The 18,382-nt window shown below is 43.2% G+C and overlaps 1 protein-coding gene across 2 annotated transcripts in view; it reads right to left on the bottom strand.

The window, feature by feature from the left end:
* LOC311116508 (growth factor receptor-bound protein 10-like) overlaps positions 1–18,382 on the bottom strand; it is an 85,026-nt gene that overhangs the window by 49,914 nt on the left and 16,730 nt on the right. For both annotated transcript variants that reach the window (XM_084157423.1, XM_084157422.1), the window contains exons 2-3: positions 12,999–13,119; positions 10,821–10,894 (exon numbers count right to left, since the gene is read on the bottom strand). In XM_084157423.1, coding sequence (XP_084013549.1) covers positions 10,821–10,823 — 3 coding nt within the window. In that variant the 5' untranslated portion in view covers positions 10,824–10,894; positions 12,999–13,119. The remainder of the gene's footprint in view (positions 1–10,820; positions 10,895–12,998; positions 13,120–18,382) is intronic.

The raw sequence follows: 18,382 nt of genomic DNA, 5'->3' as shown, positions 1-18,382 counted from the left end.
GCTACCAGAGTGTGACTGATCCCTCCCGCCCAGCCCCGACCGACTCCCCCCACCCAAACGGCTGCAGCCAGTGACATGCTTGCTGGGACGGGGCCAGCCATGTATGCCAGTCCCAGCGAGCCCAGGGTTCAGCTCCAGTGAGCCCCAGCCCCCCGGCACCAAACGCACCTCAGCCTTTAACTTTGCTGCTTTATACGGCTATCTGGGACTGGGACTGGTCTGGTTAGAGCACTAGACCCTCATCTGCTGGGGACTGAGGCATTGTCTTCCCCTTCCTCTGTTTAGAAAACATCCCCCTCCCTAACCCTTCCCGGGAATTAGCAGACCTTTAAAGCATACGTTGGGTTGGTCTGGACTGTCAACAAAAAGCCCAACGATCACACATCCTTTGACACCCCCTTGACAATTGACTGAATGTTAACCTTGGCAATTTGGGAGCCAAAACATAGGACTCTCTGTTTTTGCATAATTCTCAGCCATGTTTAGAGGGGTGGTATGCGCACATCCATGAAAAAACTTTTTCTAGGTGCTGGATCCGAGAAGACAACATAGAACAAAAAGTAAATCTGCACACTGGTATAATGCTCCCAAAGATTTTAATAGAACTACGACAACGTTTTGTTCGCTTTGACAGGATAATTCTTCTCAGCCATGCCAACTCTTACAACAATATTACTACTCTATATTAACATGGGGTTGGAAATGAACTGCTCAATTCAGACACTCTGAGAAGAAGCTATTGACCTAACCACTACATGTTGGGTTTAGAGTGGTAAATAGAGTACAGCGACCAACCCACTACAACACTTTGTTCTGGTAATGCTATCTAAAAACATGGCCACCTACATTCCACACCATAGAAATATAATTCATAGAAGAATTCATATTTTTCTATGATCTACTCTGCCACAAACTCAAACGTACGGTTAGTACGTAGAGAGGGGTCATAGTGAAGTTGGGGTAAGATTTATGAAAAGGGGCAGATATAAGGCAGATATGGGACCAGGACTAAGGTAGGGGCCAAGACAAGGTCAGGGTTAAGGGTTTAGAACAGGGACAGTGCAAAGGTTCAGGCTGAGGTTGGGGGTTTGAACAAGGTCAAGACAAGGCCAATGTTAGGTTTGTGGTATTGAAAGGGGAGTGTCTGACACAATAATCACACATGGGTCCTTCATGGAGCTTTGCTAAGAAGAAGCACTATGCTTTGGGATTAAAAATTAACTTGTGTTGTGTGCGATAAGCGGAATTCAAAGACTATTGACTTGCTGACAGTCCTCGTAAGGGCTAGTCTGTTAGAATATCATATTCTTAAACCCCCTGAGAGCAATTTGAGTTCATTATTAGCCTACATAATTAACTAAGAAGATTTAGTTCAATTTGGACTTTCCTCACTATGCTGTCTCTGTGGAGGATGAGAATGAGAGTAAGTGTGGCCTATTATTTGTTTCCACAGTAATGGGTGGATATAGGATAGCCTAACAATATAAAATAAACATAGCCCCTTTCCATATGCATGGCTACCTCACTGAACAAGTAGGGACCTATTCATGTTTAGGCCTAGGTTCTATTATGGTAGGCATATTCATAATACTCAACACTGACTCATTTTCCTTAATAACTGACGTTGTGGTTTTGCATAGTGCATTAATAACTTTTATGAGTGTCACGCCCTGGCTCTGGGGACTCTTAAATGTTGAGCCAGGGTGTGGATTTTCTATGTTTAGTTTTCTATGTTTTTTGTTCTAGATCTTTTAGTTCTATGTTGGCCAGGGTGGTTCCCAATCAGAGGCAGCTGTAGCTCGTTGTCTCTGATTGGGGACCATACTTAGGCAGCCTGTTGGCACCAGTTAGTTTGTGGGATCTTGATCCGTAAAGGTTTGGTGTGTGTAACCTCAGGACTTCACGTATCGTTGGTTTGCTGTTTTGGTTTTGTTCGTGTGTTAAGTACTAATTAAAGATGTACGCTTATCATGCTGTGCCTTGGTTCCACGAGTCATCAGTCAACGTTCGTGACAGAAGATCCCACCTAAAGAGGACCAAGCAGCGTGTCCAGGAACAGACAGCCTGGACTTGGGAGGAGATCCTGGACGGGAAGGGATCCTGGACTTGGGAAGAGATTCAGGCCGGAATGGATCGCCGTCCTTGGGAGGAGACTGTGGAGGCGCGCTACAGAGAGGAGCAGCGGCATCGCAGAGGGTACCGGCCGAGGAGGAAGCCCGAGAGACAGCCCCAAGAAAATGTTGGGGGGGGGCTAAAAGGGTGGTTGGCGGAGCCTAGAGTTAGAGCAGAGCCAACTCCCCGTACTCAGGCTAGGAAGCGTGAGACTGGGCAGGCTCCGTGTTATGCGGAGCCACGTACTGTGCCGCGAGTGTTCCGGCACAGTCCTGTACGTCCGGTGCTAGCACCACGCACTAGTCGTGCCAGGACGGGGTGTGCCGGCTCAACGCTCGTGGCCTCCAGTACGCCTCCTCGGTCCCGTATATCCTGCGCCAGTGCCACGTGCTGTAGCGCCAGTACGAGTGCACAGCCCTGTACGTCCTGTGCTGATGCCTCACACATATTGTGTGGAAATAGGCATTCAGCCAGGACGGGTTGTGTCAGCTCTCCGCTCCAGACCTCCAGTCCGCCTCCACAGTCCGGCCCGGCCCGTTCCGGCTCCCCGCACCAAGCCAGTGGTGCGTGTTCCCAGTCCAGCCCGGCCTGTTCCTTCTCCCCGCACCAAGCCAGTGGTGCGTGTTCCCAGTCCAGCCCGGCCTGTTCCTGCTCCCAGCACCAAGCCAGTGGTGCGTGTTCCCAGTACAGCCCGGCCTGTTCCTGTCCCTCGCACCAAGCCAGTGGTGCGCGTCGCCAGCCCGGTCCGGCCTGTTCCTGTCCCTCGCACCAAGCCAGTGGTGCGCGTCGCCAGCCCGGTCCGGCCTGTTCCTGTCCCTCGCACCAAGCCAGTGGTGCGCGTCGTTAGCCCGGTCCGGCCCGTTCCTGCTCCCCGCACCAAGCAAGTGGTGCGCGTCGTCAGCCCGGTCCGGCCCGTTCCTGCTCCCCGCACCAAGCCAGTGGTGCGCGTCGTCAGCCCGGTCCGGCCCGTTCCTGCTCCCCGCACCAAGGCAGTGGTGCGCGTCGTCAGCCCGGTCCGGCCCGTTCCTGCTCCCCGCACCAAGGCAGTGGTGCGCGTCGTCAGCCCGGTCAGGCCCGTTCCTGCTCCCCGCACCAAGGCAGTGGTGCGCGTCGTCAGCCCGGTCCAGCCCGTTCCTGCTCCCCGCACCAAGCCAGTGGTGCGCGTCGTTAGCCCGGTCCGGCCCGTTCCTGCCCCCCGCATCAAGCCAGTGGTGCGTGTGTCCAGTCCGGCACGGCCCGTGCCTGTTCCACCGGTGCCTGGTCCTGCACCGGTCAGCTGCTCCACTTCGGAGTCAGAGCAATCCGCTCCACCGGGGTCCGGTCCAACTCCAGTCAGCGGATCCACTCCGGAGCCAGAGCAAACCGCTCCACCGGTGTCCAGTCCAGCTCCGGCCAGCGGCTCCAGTCCGGAGCCGGTAAGGTCTGGTCCACCGTCGTCGGGTCCAGCTCCAGTCAGCGGGACCAGACCAGGGGCGCAACGGGGAGGTGGAGAAAAGGTGGTGGTCACGCCCGGAGCCGGATCCGCCTCCGAGGCGGAATGCCCACCCGGCCCCTACCCTCTTGTGTTTGTGTGGCGCGGTCGCAGTCCGCGCCTTTGGGGGGGGGGGGGGGTACTGTCACGCCCTGGCTCTGGGGACTCTTAAATGTTGAGCCAGGGTGTGGATTTTCTATGTTTAGTTTTCTATGTTTTTTGTTCTAGATCGTTTAGTTCTATGTTGGCCAGGGTGGTTCCCAATCAGAGGCAGCTGTAGCTCGTTGTCTCTGATTGGGGACCATACTTAGGCAGCCTGTTGGCACCAGTTAGTTTGTGGGATCTTGATCCGTAAAGGTTTGGTGTGTGTAACCTCAGGACTTCACGTATCGTTGGTTTGTTGTTTTGGTTTTGTTCGTGTGTTAAGTACTAATTAAAGATGTACGCTTATCACGCTGCGCCTTGGTTCCACGAGTCATCAGTCAACTTTCGTGACAATGGGGCATTTCCTAAATGTTAGCTCTCTATAAAACCAGCATAACCCTCACACTAAAGATAATTTACATTTCTCCACCTTGAACTTACATTGGTCATGCTATTATGTTCAAAAGTCACATTGTTTAACTCTCTTGAATAAAAACAATAACAACATGTGGTCCAATTGTCATAGTTACATTTCATTGCATGGTAACCTAACTACATGGAGATATATTGTGGACTAGAGGCTAGGGTGAAATAGCCTACTCTACTGCTAGATGATGTCAAACTCCTAGTCTAGTAGCCTAGGATACTTAGCCCTCCAACATCATGGTAAAGTCAAATTTCAATTTAAATAGCAGATTTTATTGCAGTATGTTTATATAGATAAGCCTACTGTTTCCTCTGAGGTTTCTCTGGTAGAGAGAGAGAGGCTTTGAAACACTGAACTTGTTTTTTATTTTACAAGTCAGGGCACATTTGTAAAGTAACCCACTAGATGCCTAAAATGCATCCTGATTCAACAAACGCAGCTCAACCCAAACCTTTCCTGTCGGTCTGTGCCACAAAAATAAAGCAAAATAACCCGATTTTTGAATCTCCCAATTTGCTTCCAAGAAAAACCAAAACAAGAAAGCTTGACTTCCAGGAACAGGAAACCATATGCGTCTGCCAGAATAATCCCCACTTCATTCACTCTAAAAACACCTATAAAACTCAAGGCAAAATGTACTGCTCTGCGAAGACCGATGTGTTTCAGTAAATAAGATCAGCTTTAACGGCTACAGCAGCGTGAAGCCAGAACCTCTGTCCCAAATGGTACGATATTCCCTACATAGTGCACTTATTTTGACCAGAGCCGACCAGATGATAAACCTATAGCTAACCTATATATTTCTCTGTAGAACTTTGACTCATGCTTATATGAGAAATGTTAAAATGTGCTGCTTCACATTGCCAAATTTGCATTTCACCTCTGTCATTTCCATTGAGATTTTCCTTGTAATCGTATTCTTGTGAGTTCAATTCTTTGAATCGTTTAAAGTTGCAATACAGTGCATTCGGAAAGTATTCAGACCCCTTGACTTTTTCCACATTTTGTTACGTTACAGCCTTATTCTAAAATTGATTAAATTGTTTTTTCCCCCTCATCAATCTACACACAATACTCCATAATGACAAAGCAAAAACAGGTTTGCAGAATTTTTTTGCAAATGTATTACAAATAAAAAACAGAAATATCACATTTACATAAGTAGTCAGACCCTTTACTCAGTACTTCTGTAGAAGCACATTTGGCAGCAATTACAGCCTCGAGTCTTCTTGGGTATGACCCTACAAGCTTGGCACACCTAAATTTGGGGAGTTTCTGCAGATCCTCTCAAGCTGTCAGGTTCGATGGGGAGTGTCGCTGCACAGCTATTTTCAGGTCTCTCCAGAGATGTTCGATTGGGTTCAAGTCTGGGCTCTGGCTGGACCACTCAAGGACATTCAGAGACTGCCCTGAAGCCACTCCTACGTTATCTTGGCTGTGTGCTTAGGGTCGTTGTCCTGTTGGAAGGTGTACGTTCGCCCCAGTCTGACGTCTTGAGCGCTCTGGAGCAGGTTTTCATCAAGGATCTCTCTGTACTTTGTTTTCGTTCATCTTTTCCTCGATCCTGACTAGTCTCCCAGTCCCTGCCGCTGAAAAACATCCCCACAGCATGATGCTGCCACCACCATGCTTCACCGTAGGAAGGGTGCCAAGTTTCCTCCAGATGTGACGCTTGGCATTCAGGCCAAAGAGTTCAATCTTTGTTTCATCAGACCAGAGAATCTTGTTTCTCACGGTCTGAAAGTCTTTAGGTGTCTTTTGGCAAACTCCAAGCGGGCTGTCATGTGCCTTTTACTGAGGTGTGGCTTCCGTCTGGCCACTCTACCATAAAGGCCTGATTAGTGCTGCAGAGATGGTTGTCCTTCTGGAAGGTTCTCCCATCTCCACAGAGGAACTCTGCTCTGTCAGAGTGACCTTCGGGTTCTTGGTCACCTCCCTGACCAAGGCCCTTCTCCCCTGATTGCTCAGTTTGGCCAGGTGGCCAGCTCTAGGAAGAGTCTTGGTGGTTCCAAACTTCTTCCATTTAAGAATAATGGAGGCCACTGTGTTCTTGGGGACCTTCAATGCTGAATACGTATGTAAATAAGTTATTTCAGTTTGTATTTTTTTTTTATACATATGCAAAAATGTCTAAAAACCTGTTTTCGCTTTGTCATTATGGGGTATTGTGTGTAGATTGCTGTAACGTAACAAAATGTGGAAAAAGTCAAGGAGTCTGAATACTTTCCGTATGTCACTTTTTGGGCGACCCGACAAAATTCACATAGAAATATGAGTTATAGATCTATCATTCTCATTGAAAGCAAGTCTAAGAAGCGGCAGATCTGTTCTATGTGCACTATTTCTATGCTTCCCTTGCTTTACTTTAGTTTTGTACACCAGCTTCAAATAGCTAAAAATACAATATTTTGGGTTATGGAAAATATATTTCACAGCAGTTTAGATGGTACAATGATTCTTTACACTATACTTGCTTGTTTGGTCACATAAACTGAAATTAGGCGAACTATTACAATTTTGGTAATACTTTACTTGACACCCAGTGTCATAACACGTTATGACATGGTCATAACCATGTCATAACAACTGACATAACTTGTCATAGCCTGTCATAACATGGTCATAACACTGTCATGACCTATATATTTACACCTGTTTTTACATATATCGCATTATTTTATGGCTGGTTATGACACCTACGTAATAATTAGTTTTTTCCCTGCCACGAAGTTTCCTTTCGTTTGAAAGTTTGTTTCTTAAATCCTTTGTTGTTGTTGATTTTTTCATCATATTTTAAATAACACTGTCATGAAGCATTATGACCATCCTGTGTCACTTTACTTGGACTAAGAAAATATACTTTATGACACTGTCGAGAAGCATTATGACCATCCTGTGTCACTTTAGTTCGACTAAGAAAATACACTTTATGACACTGTCGGGAAGCATTATGACCATCCTGTGTCACTTTACTTGGACTAAGAAAATACACTTTATGACACTGTCGAGAAGCATTATGACCATCCTGTGTCACTTTACTTGGACTAAGAAAATACACTTTATGACACTGTCGGGAAGCATTATGACCATCCTGTGTCACTTTACTTGGACTAAGAAAATACACTTTATGACACTGTCGAGAAGCATTATGACCATCCTGTGTCACTTTAGTTCGACTAAGAAAATACACTTTATGACACTGTCGAGAAGCATTATGACCATCCTGTGTCACTTTAGTTCGACTAAGAAAATACACTTTATGACACTGTTGGGAAGCATTATGACCATCCTGTGTCACTTTACTTGGACTAAGAAAATACACTTTATGACACTGTCGAAAAGCATTATGACCATCCTGTGTCACTTGAGTTCGACTAAGAAAATACACTTTATGACACTGTCGGGAAGCATTATGACCATCCTGTGTCACTTTACTTGGACTAAGAAAATACACTTTATGACACTGTCGAGAAGCATTATGACCATCCTGTGTCACTTTAGTTCGACTAAGAAAATACACTTTATGACACTGTCGGGAAGCATTATGACCATCATAATGCCAGATAGGCCTATCACGTACAGTACATGCCCTTATATCAGTCATCAGTCAAAAAGAGGGTGTCTTGTCCTGCTCCTGCATTCATCCCAGTCATCAGCAACAGAGCATTGCGGTAGGTGCATGCCTGACATCAATGTGTGCGCAATTACAATGCTAATTTAACATGGTCAATAAAAATATATATATAATATAAACATACTGTTGACACGTAGGTTATGGTGTAATGGAATGTTTTGCCTTGTGTGGTAGGTTTTGACACTCTTTTGTAGGTGTCATAACCAGCCATAAAATAACTACTGTGGTAGGTTTTTACACTCTTATGTAGGCATCATAACCAGCCATAAAATAACACAATATATATCACAACAGGTCTAAATATATGTGTCATGACAGTGTTATGACCATATTATAACAAGTTATGTCAGCTGTTATGACATATTATGACATGGTTATGACCGTGTCATAACGTGTTATGATGCTGGGTGTCAAGTAAAGTGTTACCCTTTGTAGCAACCAGGAAATGGCTGAGCGATTTCTGCATAGTGCATATTTAAATGTCACTTATTTTCTTTAGAGTTTAGGCCTTCACGGAATCATATTTATATTTTACAGTCAGTATAAATTGAAACAGTTAACCATCTTGACAAATGGAAACTACTTTAGCAAGTAGGCCAACCCCTATTTCCAAGAAATATGCCTAGTCTATTCAGTACACTAAAACATTAAACTAACCACAATACTATATAACACAGACTGTTGAGCTCAATACTAAGTCCACATTATTACATATTTACGAACCTCATTGCATTGGCTGTTTTCGAGTTGCGAACATACTGTATGTTACAATAGTCCGAGCGGCTCTGCGGCTTCGTGGCTTTGAACTCTGTAGCACCATTAACGGTGAGAAGCACCCTCAAAGCACCTCATGCACAGGAGATGGTTTGAGTTTAGATTCCTGGAAGGCTGGATTAGGCTGTGACTGACCTATGATCTTGTTTCTACTATCCTATTAAGCTCCTCAACCTGTAAAAGCATTGTAAAAGCATTTCACCTTTTGAGAGACCAGGTAGGGCTGTTCACTAGGACAGAGGTTACAGGCGGACAAGAGCAGAGAGATTACCATGGAGAACTAGTGACCAACAGACACAGACAGTTTCAAAATTGTTGCACTTGACTTGTTGCAAAGTTGTAAAAATTAGCTAGTAGCTAGCAAGGCAGCCTGGCTACAATAATAGTAGGCTATGGAATGTATACCCTCATATGGAGGATCTTCTCAGGTAACATTATGAACGTTTTTGAGGATGTATTGAAGTCAAGTGTATTTTGCTTGTGTAACAGGGTTGGTTATGTTTCCACTTGACACTGCAGAAGTATGTATTCAATGTTTATGTATTCCTATTGGTTGGTTGAATGTGCATATCAATAACGTGCTATACCATTGATTACGCTTGCAGATAGGGGGAGATTGCGAACGTCAATTCTTCCCAGTCTGATATTGACATGCAAGTGGTAGGTCACGTTCTGAAATACTGTATTCTATTTTCATATTTACAATGTGTACGAGTTCACTATGTACATGTTTTGATGTATAAATATGTGTACGGTACCTGTTAGATATTGGGGCATCCTGGGATGTGCTTTTGTATGTTATTGCTGTAAGAGCGAGTTAGCTAGCATGCTCTAATTGTAATGGTCGCATTAGCTCCCTGCTAATTCAGTTATTTCCATACTAACAGACAAATCACGAATCTACAGCCATCAACATACTGTTTTCCTGCACATCATGTGCTTCCTTGTGTTTATCGTCAGGGTTACATGTATTATATTTTGTTTAAAAAAACTCATTGTTATGATGTTAGATTACAAAATGCCCAGTCTGATATTGACATACAAGCGACGAATCACAAATCTACAGCCATCAACATACTGTTGTCCTGCACATCTAATGTGGTTCCTTGTGTCTATCGTCAGAATAAAGACCAATCAACTGGGATCGCTGGCTGGACAGTCCTTTCTTTAAAAAGCTACACCAGTGAAAAATGTCTTGCACCGCCAGTGAACCTTCACGTAACTGTCTCACAGTCTTTGTATGTCTGCCGCTGGTGGCAAACCCAGTTACCCCTCTGGGGATCAATAAAGTTAATTCGACAGACACTTTGACCCAAAGACCCATTAGAAGCAAACCAAGAGCGAGAACGCAATCCATGTGTCCATTAACTACTAAAGATACAAATTAAACTTAACCCTACACGTAGGCCTACAACAATTACAGTGGGGTCTGAAATGATTGACACCCTTGATAAAGATGAGCAAAAATGACTGTATCAAATAAATAATTAAAATACTGAGCTACATTGTACGCTAAAACAAATGGGGACATTTTACTATTTTATACTAATTCAATTGCTCAGAGAAAGAGATTTTGTTTAACAAGTAATCCATTTTTTTAAGGTAGGGGGCAAAATTATTGACACTGCTAAAGATTCTTACAAATAATGTAGTCAAAAGTGTAGTATTTGGTCCCATATTCCAAGCACGCAATGACTACATCAAGCTTGTGATCTTTGACCCTCTAACTTTCTCACCCATCATTATTCACAATTAATTCAGGATTATCCGTAATCATGGTAGCATCCACATTAATGTAGAAGTGTTTAGAAACATATTATATTCTTATTTACAATAAAAGTGACTCCAAAATGAAACAATACATTACTTACCATTAATTTGTATTGGCCACAAAATAATCTGAAACACAACTAAAACAAACTGCAAATGCATCCAACAAGTTTGTAAAGAGACAAGCTTGATGTAGTCATTGCGTGCTAGGAATATGGGACCAAATACTACACTTTTAACTACATTATTTATAAGAATCTTTAGGGGTGTCAATAATTTTGACCACTACCTATTTGAGAAAAAAATATTATTACTTGTTAAACAAAATCTTGTTATTTGAGCAATTGTATTAGTATAAAATAATTTCCCCATACAATATAGTTCAGTATTTGAATTATTTATTTTATACAGTCATTTTTGCTCATCTTTATCAAGGGTGTCAATGATTTCAGACCCCACTGTATGTACTGCACTATTATATACTGTACCATCTTTGATGACAGAAGTCTATCGATCCATCACTGACTGACCCAACACGGAAACATGATGCGACCTTCCAGATCTACCAAACAAAGAAAAACCAGACTTCTATTCATTAGGGCACGCAACGTAAAATGCTTAAAAACCTTTTGAAACAAAAAATTTAAAGTTTGTGTCAAGACCCTCCCTGTTTCAGACATTTTCTTCTGTTTGGTGACTAATGAACACGACTCAGAAGATACAATTATCTTTCACTGGCATCCCACCGGCATCCCAGACCATAAGCACAAACTCATAACAGGACTACAAACACCTGACCTTTCACACAGTGTTTAATTGAAAGTAGAGCTGGGACGATAAACCGAAAATTATCGATCACTTTTGCTGATATCGTTCATTACTATAAGTAGCCTATACTAAAGAAATGTAAAGTTTGAAATGAAATACGTTTGCTAATATGGGTGATTGTTAATGGGACAACTGCCATCAAACTAGTAGTAGTACCGGTAGTTTAAAGGATCATAAAACAATTTTTATAAACGTATAGTTCTATTTATCATTATCGCATCAATTCAGGCAATTTATTGCGATATGGATTTTGGTCCATATCCCCCAGCTCTAATTGAAAGTACAAAGAAACTGAGACATTTCCATCCATATAAAATCCAGTTCAATAGTCCTACTCAATACAGTAATTAAGTTGGTAAGCTTTCCTTGGAGTGCTGTGGCAAACCTCCAGTCAGCTTACCCAGCTCTCTCTCACTCCCTCTCCAACACCGCCTTGGAGCTGAGCCCAGAATCCCATAACATTTACTAGTTATATAACCCCAGGATAAAGAGGCTGTTTCTGCCCATTATTTACCAATTAAAAAACTGACAATGTAAATGAGCCCGTCGGGGAAGAGATCAGATGCATAGGCTAGCTACTTCTAGGAACTGTTAAACTAGTTGAGATACTTTGTGTTCAGCAGTTTAGCTGCATGACTAAACGAGTGTGTCTTATACTAGAAAAGTGGACATATCCTATTCTTTAGCCTTAACCACAGTGAAAGGCCAAGGGAGAGGCTGGGTGGTGGATGACATGCTAAAATCCCCACAGCACAGGCTTCCTAAATAGCCCTTTAGGGCTGGATGGGTCGAACTCTCCCCTACAGGGCGAGTGACCAGGCTGATTGATAGCCTATTTCCCACTGAACTGCTGCATGTGGAAACAAACAACGTAAAATAAAATACAAAAAAGCCCCTCAAAACAATCCGGTTAATCCGTTGATTGAGGCCACCGCTGACGGTCTTACGTCGAGTCCAGATTCCCCATGCTGGGCCATGCACCATGTGAATCACCATCAATGTATTCAGCCCAAAGGAATGTGCATCCATGCCACTGCCATTCATTGGCTCTTCTGTTTTCATTCATGCTCTGCCCCTAAATCTATTGGCCATGACAGGTACATTCACAGCAAGTTTTTTTTGCTACAGCCCAGCTGAGAGAGTGGGGCTCTGGTTTTTACCTCTCTCTCCCCTGTCTTCCCTCAGCTCTGGCTCTGGGGTGAGGGAGGGCTTATAGCAGGGGTCCTGGGAGTGTTTAAACAGTCTTTTCCTAACCACTCCATGTATAGTTTTATAAACAGTTCCATATGTTAGATGCATATAGAGTGTTTTCTTTTCTTTTTTCACGTTTATGACCTGTGTAAATATGAGTTCCAAATCCCAAATGGTGCCGCTTCAGCAAACACTATAATATTACCACAGCTAATAAAGGGCTTATAAAATATGGCAGACCTGGGTTCAGATAGTATTTGAAATCCTTTTAACACTTTAGCTATGCTTGCTTGAACTTGCCTTGTGAAAAAGTACCAATGGAATACTCACAAAGGTGAAAACCCCGCCCAACTGGCACTGCAGCTAGGCTCAAGCAAACACTCAAAGTTACTGAAAGAAAGCTAATCATATTTGAAACTAGATGGTGAGGTTAGCTATGGTCTAAGCCAATAGTTTTAACATAAAACATCACGTAGTAAATGAGAGTAATTGTAACATTCGTAATTGCTATTCCAAATTAATTGATATCTCTGACATATTAAAACATTTGAAATCTACAAATGAACACTCAAGACCAAAGAAAAAAAGGTCAATGTACTGAAATATAGATGGTACAAAACATCTAGTAAAAGATATGTATTATTTACCTGATAATTTGGATGGTGTAGAAAATAATCTGGACATCCGGCTACAGCCATGTTATGGAGCTATTTCTCAATCTCTGTTCTTTGGGATTTCACATTCACTTTTGATAGATGATGCAAGAACCTGTAGAAGAAAACAGGAGAGATTAATTAAACTACATATGTAAAAATGTTGCTAATGGGTCCGCAATAAAACATTTGTTGCATAAAGCTTACTTCAGTTTTTGATTATTTTTTACAACTATTTTTACTGCATCAAGGATAGCATACACAGACGTTTCGGGTTAACATCCTTCTTCAGTGTGTATCTTCATGATGGACGTTAATTAAACTAAAATGCTTCAGAAGGAAAAGGAAGTCTCAAACAGTGGAGACTAATATAGCACAGAGCACATCTTAACCCACATAGATCTACAAGTCAGTAAACACTAGCCTAAACAGTAAACAGCTTCTAGCAGCTAACAACTCTCAGGTCTTAGTTAAAGGCTATGGTATGGTTGGTAAAACGTTCTAAGTTGAAACCACTGTACTCATGTGGTGTGTGGATAGAAATTAAACCTATAGTGAACGTCCGCACTCCAAAATAAAGGTTTTTTATGTTGCTTTTTTAATCATTCTGAAGAGGTTTATAGACTACAACTGACCACCTTTATCACCCGGCCTAGCTGGTGGTGTTGATCGCTCCAACCCATTTGAAAACAGATACAAAAGGAAAAAGGAGGTGCAGATCAGATCATGTAGTATTTTGTTGCAACCACTCTGACAGTCAGACAAGGTCACATTTCAAAACTTATGAGAAACAGAAACAGCAACTGACACAACGATGCTGTTATTCCAAGCCCTTCAGCCAGTACTTTGCTGGTGCTTCCTGTGTGTGTTGACATGTAGCTAAAGCCTCATCCAATCCCTGGGTCAAGACAGGAGAAAGTTCAAAAACAAGTTGGACCTTTGGTCTATTTGAACATCTTAAAGTCAGTATCCTATTAACCTCTTGGTAGCCTACACCTACAAATACAAACACTTGTAAACATTTCCCCCGAAATAAAGGCCCTATACTTGACAGAGTCGTCTGCAGGCTTAGGCCTAGCACACTTTCTCACTGAATGAAGCTGAATGCCTTTTTGGAGTTTCCCCCCCCAACTCAAACCACAATTACCTTACAATACTTTTGTATACATGTACAGTAAGACCAGAACCATAGATTTAGCGAGTTTGGACATATACACTGAGTGGACAAAACATTAGGAACACCTTCCTAATATTGAGTTGAACCCCCTTTTGCCCTCAGAACAGCCTCAATTCGTCGGGGTATGGACTACAAGGTGTTGAAAGCATTCCACAGGGATGCTGGCCCATGTTGACGCCAATGCTTCCCACAGTTGTGTCAAGCTGGCTGGATGTCCTTTGGGTGGTGGGCCATTCTTGATACACAAAGGAAACTGTTGAGCATGAAAAACCCAACAGCAATGCATTTCTTGACACACTCCAACCGGTGCGCCTGGCACCAACTACCATACTGCCCTACCAAGCAAAAAGACAGTAACTGCTCATTTGGTCAAAAATGAGTTAATGTCATTTTTGCTACATTAAATACATGCTTAATCATGTGGACAAGTATCCTGCCTCTATTGTATTATGTTTTGGAGAACATGGGGGTAATGTTAGCAGTAACATAAGGTTACTGTGAAACCAAGGTACAGTGGGGGAAAAAAAGTATTTAGTCAGCCACCAATTGTGCAAGTTCTCCCACTTAAAAAGATGAGAGAGGCCTGTAATTTTCATCATAGGTACACGTCAACTATGACAGACAAATCACATTGTAGGATTTTTAATGAATTTATTTGCAAATTATGGTGGAAAATAAGTATTTGGTCACCTACAAACAAGCAAGATTTCTGGCTCTCACAGACCTGTAACTTATTCTTTAAGAGGCTCCTCTGTCCTCCACTCGTTACCTGTATTAATGGCACCTGTTTGAACTTGTTATCAGTATAAAAGACACCTGTCCACAACCTCAAACAGTCACACTCCAAACTCCACTATGGCCAAGACCAAAGAGCTGTCAAAGGACACCAGAAACAAAATTGTAGACCTGCACCAGGCTGGGAAGACTGAATCTGCAATAGGTAAGCAGCTTGGTTTGAAGGAATCAACTGTGGGAGCAATTATTAGGAAATGGAAGACATACAAGACCACTGATAATCTCCCTCGATCTGGGGCTCCACGCAAGATCTCACCCCGTGGGGTCAAAATGATCACAAGAACGGTGAGCAAAAATCCCAGAACCACACGGGGGACCTAGTGAATGACCTGCAGAGAGCTGGGACCAAAGTAACAAAGCCTACCATCAGTAACACACTACGCCGCCAGGGACAAAAATCTTGCAGTGCGAGATGTGTCCCCCTGCTTAAGCCAGTACATGTCCAGGCCCGTCTGAATTTTGCTAGAGTGCATTTGGATGATCCAGAAGAGGATTGGGAGAATGTCATATGGTCAGATGAAACCAAAATATAACTTTTTGGTAAAAACTCAACTCGTCGTGTTTGGAGGACAAAGAATGCTGAGTTGCATCCAAAGAACACCATACTTACTGTGAAGCATGGGGGTGGAAGCATCATGCTTTGGGGCTGTTTTTCTGCAAAGGGACCAGGACGACTGATCCGTGTAAAGGAAATAATGAATGGGGCCATGTATCGTGAGATTTTGAGTGAAAACCTCCTTTCATCAGCAAGGGCATTGAAGATGAAACGTGGCTGGGTCTTTCAGCATGACAATGATCCCAAACACACCGCCCGGGCAACGAAGGAGTGGCTTCGTAAGAAGCATTTCAAGGTCCTGCAGTGGCCTAGCCAGTCTCCAGATCTCAACCCCATAGCAAATCTTTGGAGGGAGTTGAAAGTCCGTGTTGCCCAGCGACAGCCCCAAAACATCACTGCTCTAGAGGAGATCTGCATGGAGGAATGGGCCAAAATACCAGCAACAGTGTGTGAAAACCTTGTGAAGACTTACAGAAAACGTTTGACCTGTGTCATTGCCAACAAAGGGTATATAACAAAGTATTGAGAAACTTTTGTTATTGACCAAATACTTATTTTCCACCATAATTTGCTAATAAATTCATAAAAAATCCTACAATGTGATTTTCTGGATTTTTTCTCTCTCATTTTGTCTGTCATAGTTGACGTGTACCTATGATGAAAATTACAGGCCTCTCTCATCTTTTTAAGTGGGAGAACTTGCACAATTGGTGGCTGACTAAATACTTTTTTCCCCCACTGTAAATAAAAGCCATTTTTCTCAGTTCCATGCTATGAGCAGTTACTGCCTTTTTGCTTGGTAGGGCAGCATACCCCGGGTCAAAGGCACTTAAATCTGTTAGCTGTTAAATCCATGTCTCAATTGTCGCAAGGCTTAAAAATCCTTCTTTAACCTGTCTCCTCCCCTTCATCTACACTGATTGAAGTGGATTTAACAAGTGACATCAATAAGGGATCATAGCTTTCACCTGGATTCACCTGGTCAGTCTGTCGTGGAAAGAGCAGTGAATGTTTTGTACACTCAATGTAGATGGCTCTGAGTGAGACCCTCTTGATGATATTTCAGAAATACAAGTCTTTGGAATTGCAGTAAGTCTAGACTGTCCCATGCCATGTAGTCATGGACTATTTTCAGGAATTCTAAGGATTTTCAGGCTGCCTGCCACTTTTACAGTGCTATTTCCCGCCCCCTGACCCTGCCTGATTACATAAGAAAGTAGAAGCTGGCTGCAAGTGTCACAGGCAGCAGCAACACCACTCATATTCATTCCTGCTCCACAACAAAAGAAGAGGCAGCCCCCTGAATGATGTCATGGTGGCCATAGATCATGTGGACCATCGTCAGAGCCACGAGAGAGAGAGATAGAGAGAGAGAGAGAGCCCTCCTTTTGTTAGTAGGTATCTGCTGTCAATTTATCAACAGGGGAAATACAGTAGCACAGCATTTTCATTCAGCACCAGTGCTGCCTTCCACTCTCATCAGATAGAGAACTAGAGCCAGGCAGGCCCAGGCCTTGATGCTGAGTGGAACTGACTGAACAGTTTGAGTTCCTCTGAAAAGATGCCTGTTCCACTGGATCGTGGAGGCCCTCGCCACAGAAAAGTAGTGGGTAGATTCCATGAGCTTCTTTCCTCATGCTGCCTCTCTCTGTGATTGAAAAACAAAGGAAGCAAAATCTTCTCCTGGGGTTCTGACTTACATAGAAAAACCTAGTGAAACAGACTTGGTAGGGTGAGGTAGCAGAGATAAGGCCTGATGTGGGAAAGTACAGAGCGTTTTCTTGGACATTCTTCATCGCCATCTTGAGTAGTCAAGCAAACTTCAGCTAGGCAAACATTTCAATTAAAATATTGTTGTAGCCCAAACAATGATTTTATAGTTTACAACAGTTCCTCCAAGTTAAACAACTGTCTTTTCAGCATTACAGCCCGCCAGACCTGATAATAAAATATGAATTATCCCCAAAATAGAAAAAGCTGATTGGACATAAATGACATTCAAAGTCCTGAGCAACTGTCATCGTTTCCAATTTGTTGAGAAAGCACAGCATAATGATCCACTCATGAATATATCTACAATAAAGAGCTTGGCACTTGGATCAATAGAACCACTGAATGGGCTCACTTGTAATTAGTGTGTGTGTGTGCGGTGTGTGTCCTCTGTGTGTACACACCGCGCTTTGTACTGCTATGTGTGTCTCAGTCCCGGTCTGTGTGTGTTGCCCCACCGATGTAAGAGCCAAGGTTCATTTACTGTCACATTGTTTATAACAAGCACTCACAATTCATTCTGTACTGTACGGGTGATCTTGAGAACACAAGACACATTGAACTCTTGCCCCTCGCCTATGACACTTAACAGTAAAGCCCTCATCATAGAGCTGGTCTGAGAGGAGAGGCACAAAAGGTATACATATGTGTGATAAACACTCTTTGCTGTGAGATATGGCTGGAAGGGCTTTCCTCCATGAATAAAATCAGAACATTCTAGTGTGGAACTCAAGTTCTTATGTTCTCATGTCACGTGCCTTGGGGGTGACTTGGCATTATTGGACATATTGACAAAAAACATACACCTATGTTTAATCATTCCTTTTCAGAATCAAAGTCATTCCGTGAAGGGGGGGGGGGGTTAAAAGGGCCTTTGATTTTACTCATTCCACAGAATAGTGAAATATGATTACCTGTGACCTTAACGGAGCAATTAGCCCCAAAGCATAGATCAACTAGAAAGGCTGGGGACTTCAGAACACCGTGTGCCACTGCTACTGTACCATCTGTACTAATTAGAGAGATTGTTGCTCAAGCTTGCCTGAACCAAGAATGTAACTTCAAACAGAGCCTTAACAA

Source organism: Coregonus lavaretus (genome assembly GCF_964263955.1).
Source record: "Coregonus lavaretus genome assembly, chromosome: 3".
Taxonomy (NCBI): Eukaryota; Metazoa; Chordata; class Actinopteri; order Salmoniformes; family Salmonidae; genus Coregonus; species Coregonus lavaretus.
The sequence above is the reverse complement of the archived record's forward strand: the minus strand, read 5'-3'. Positions and strand labels throughout refer to the sequence as shown.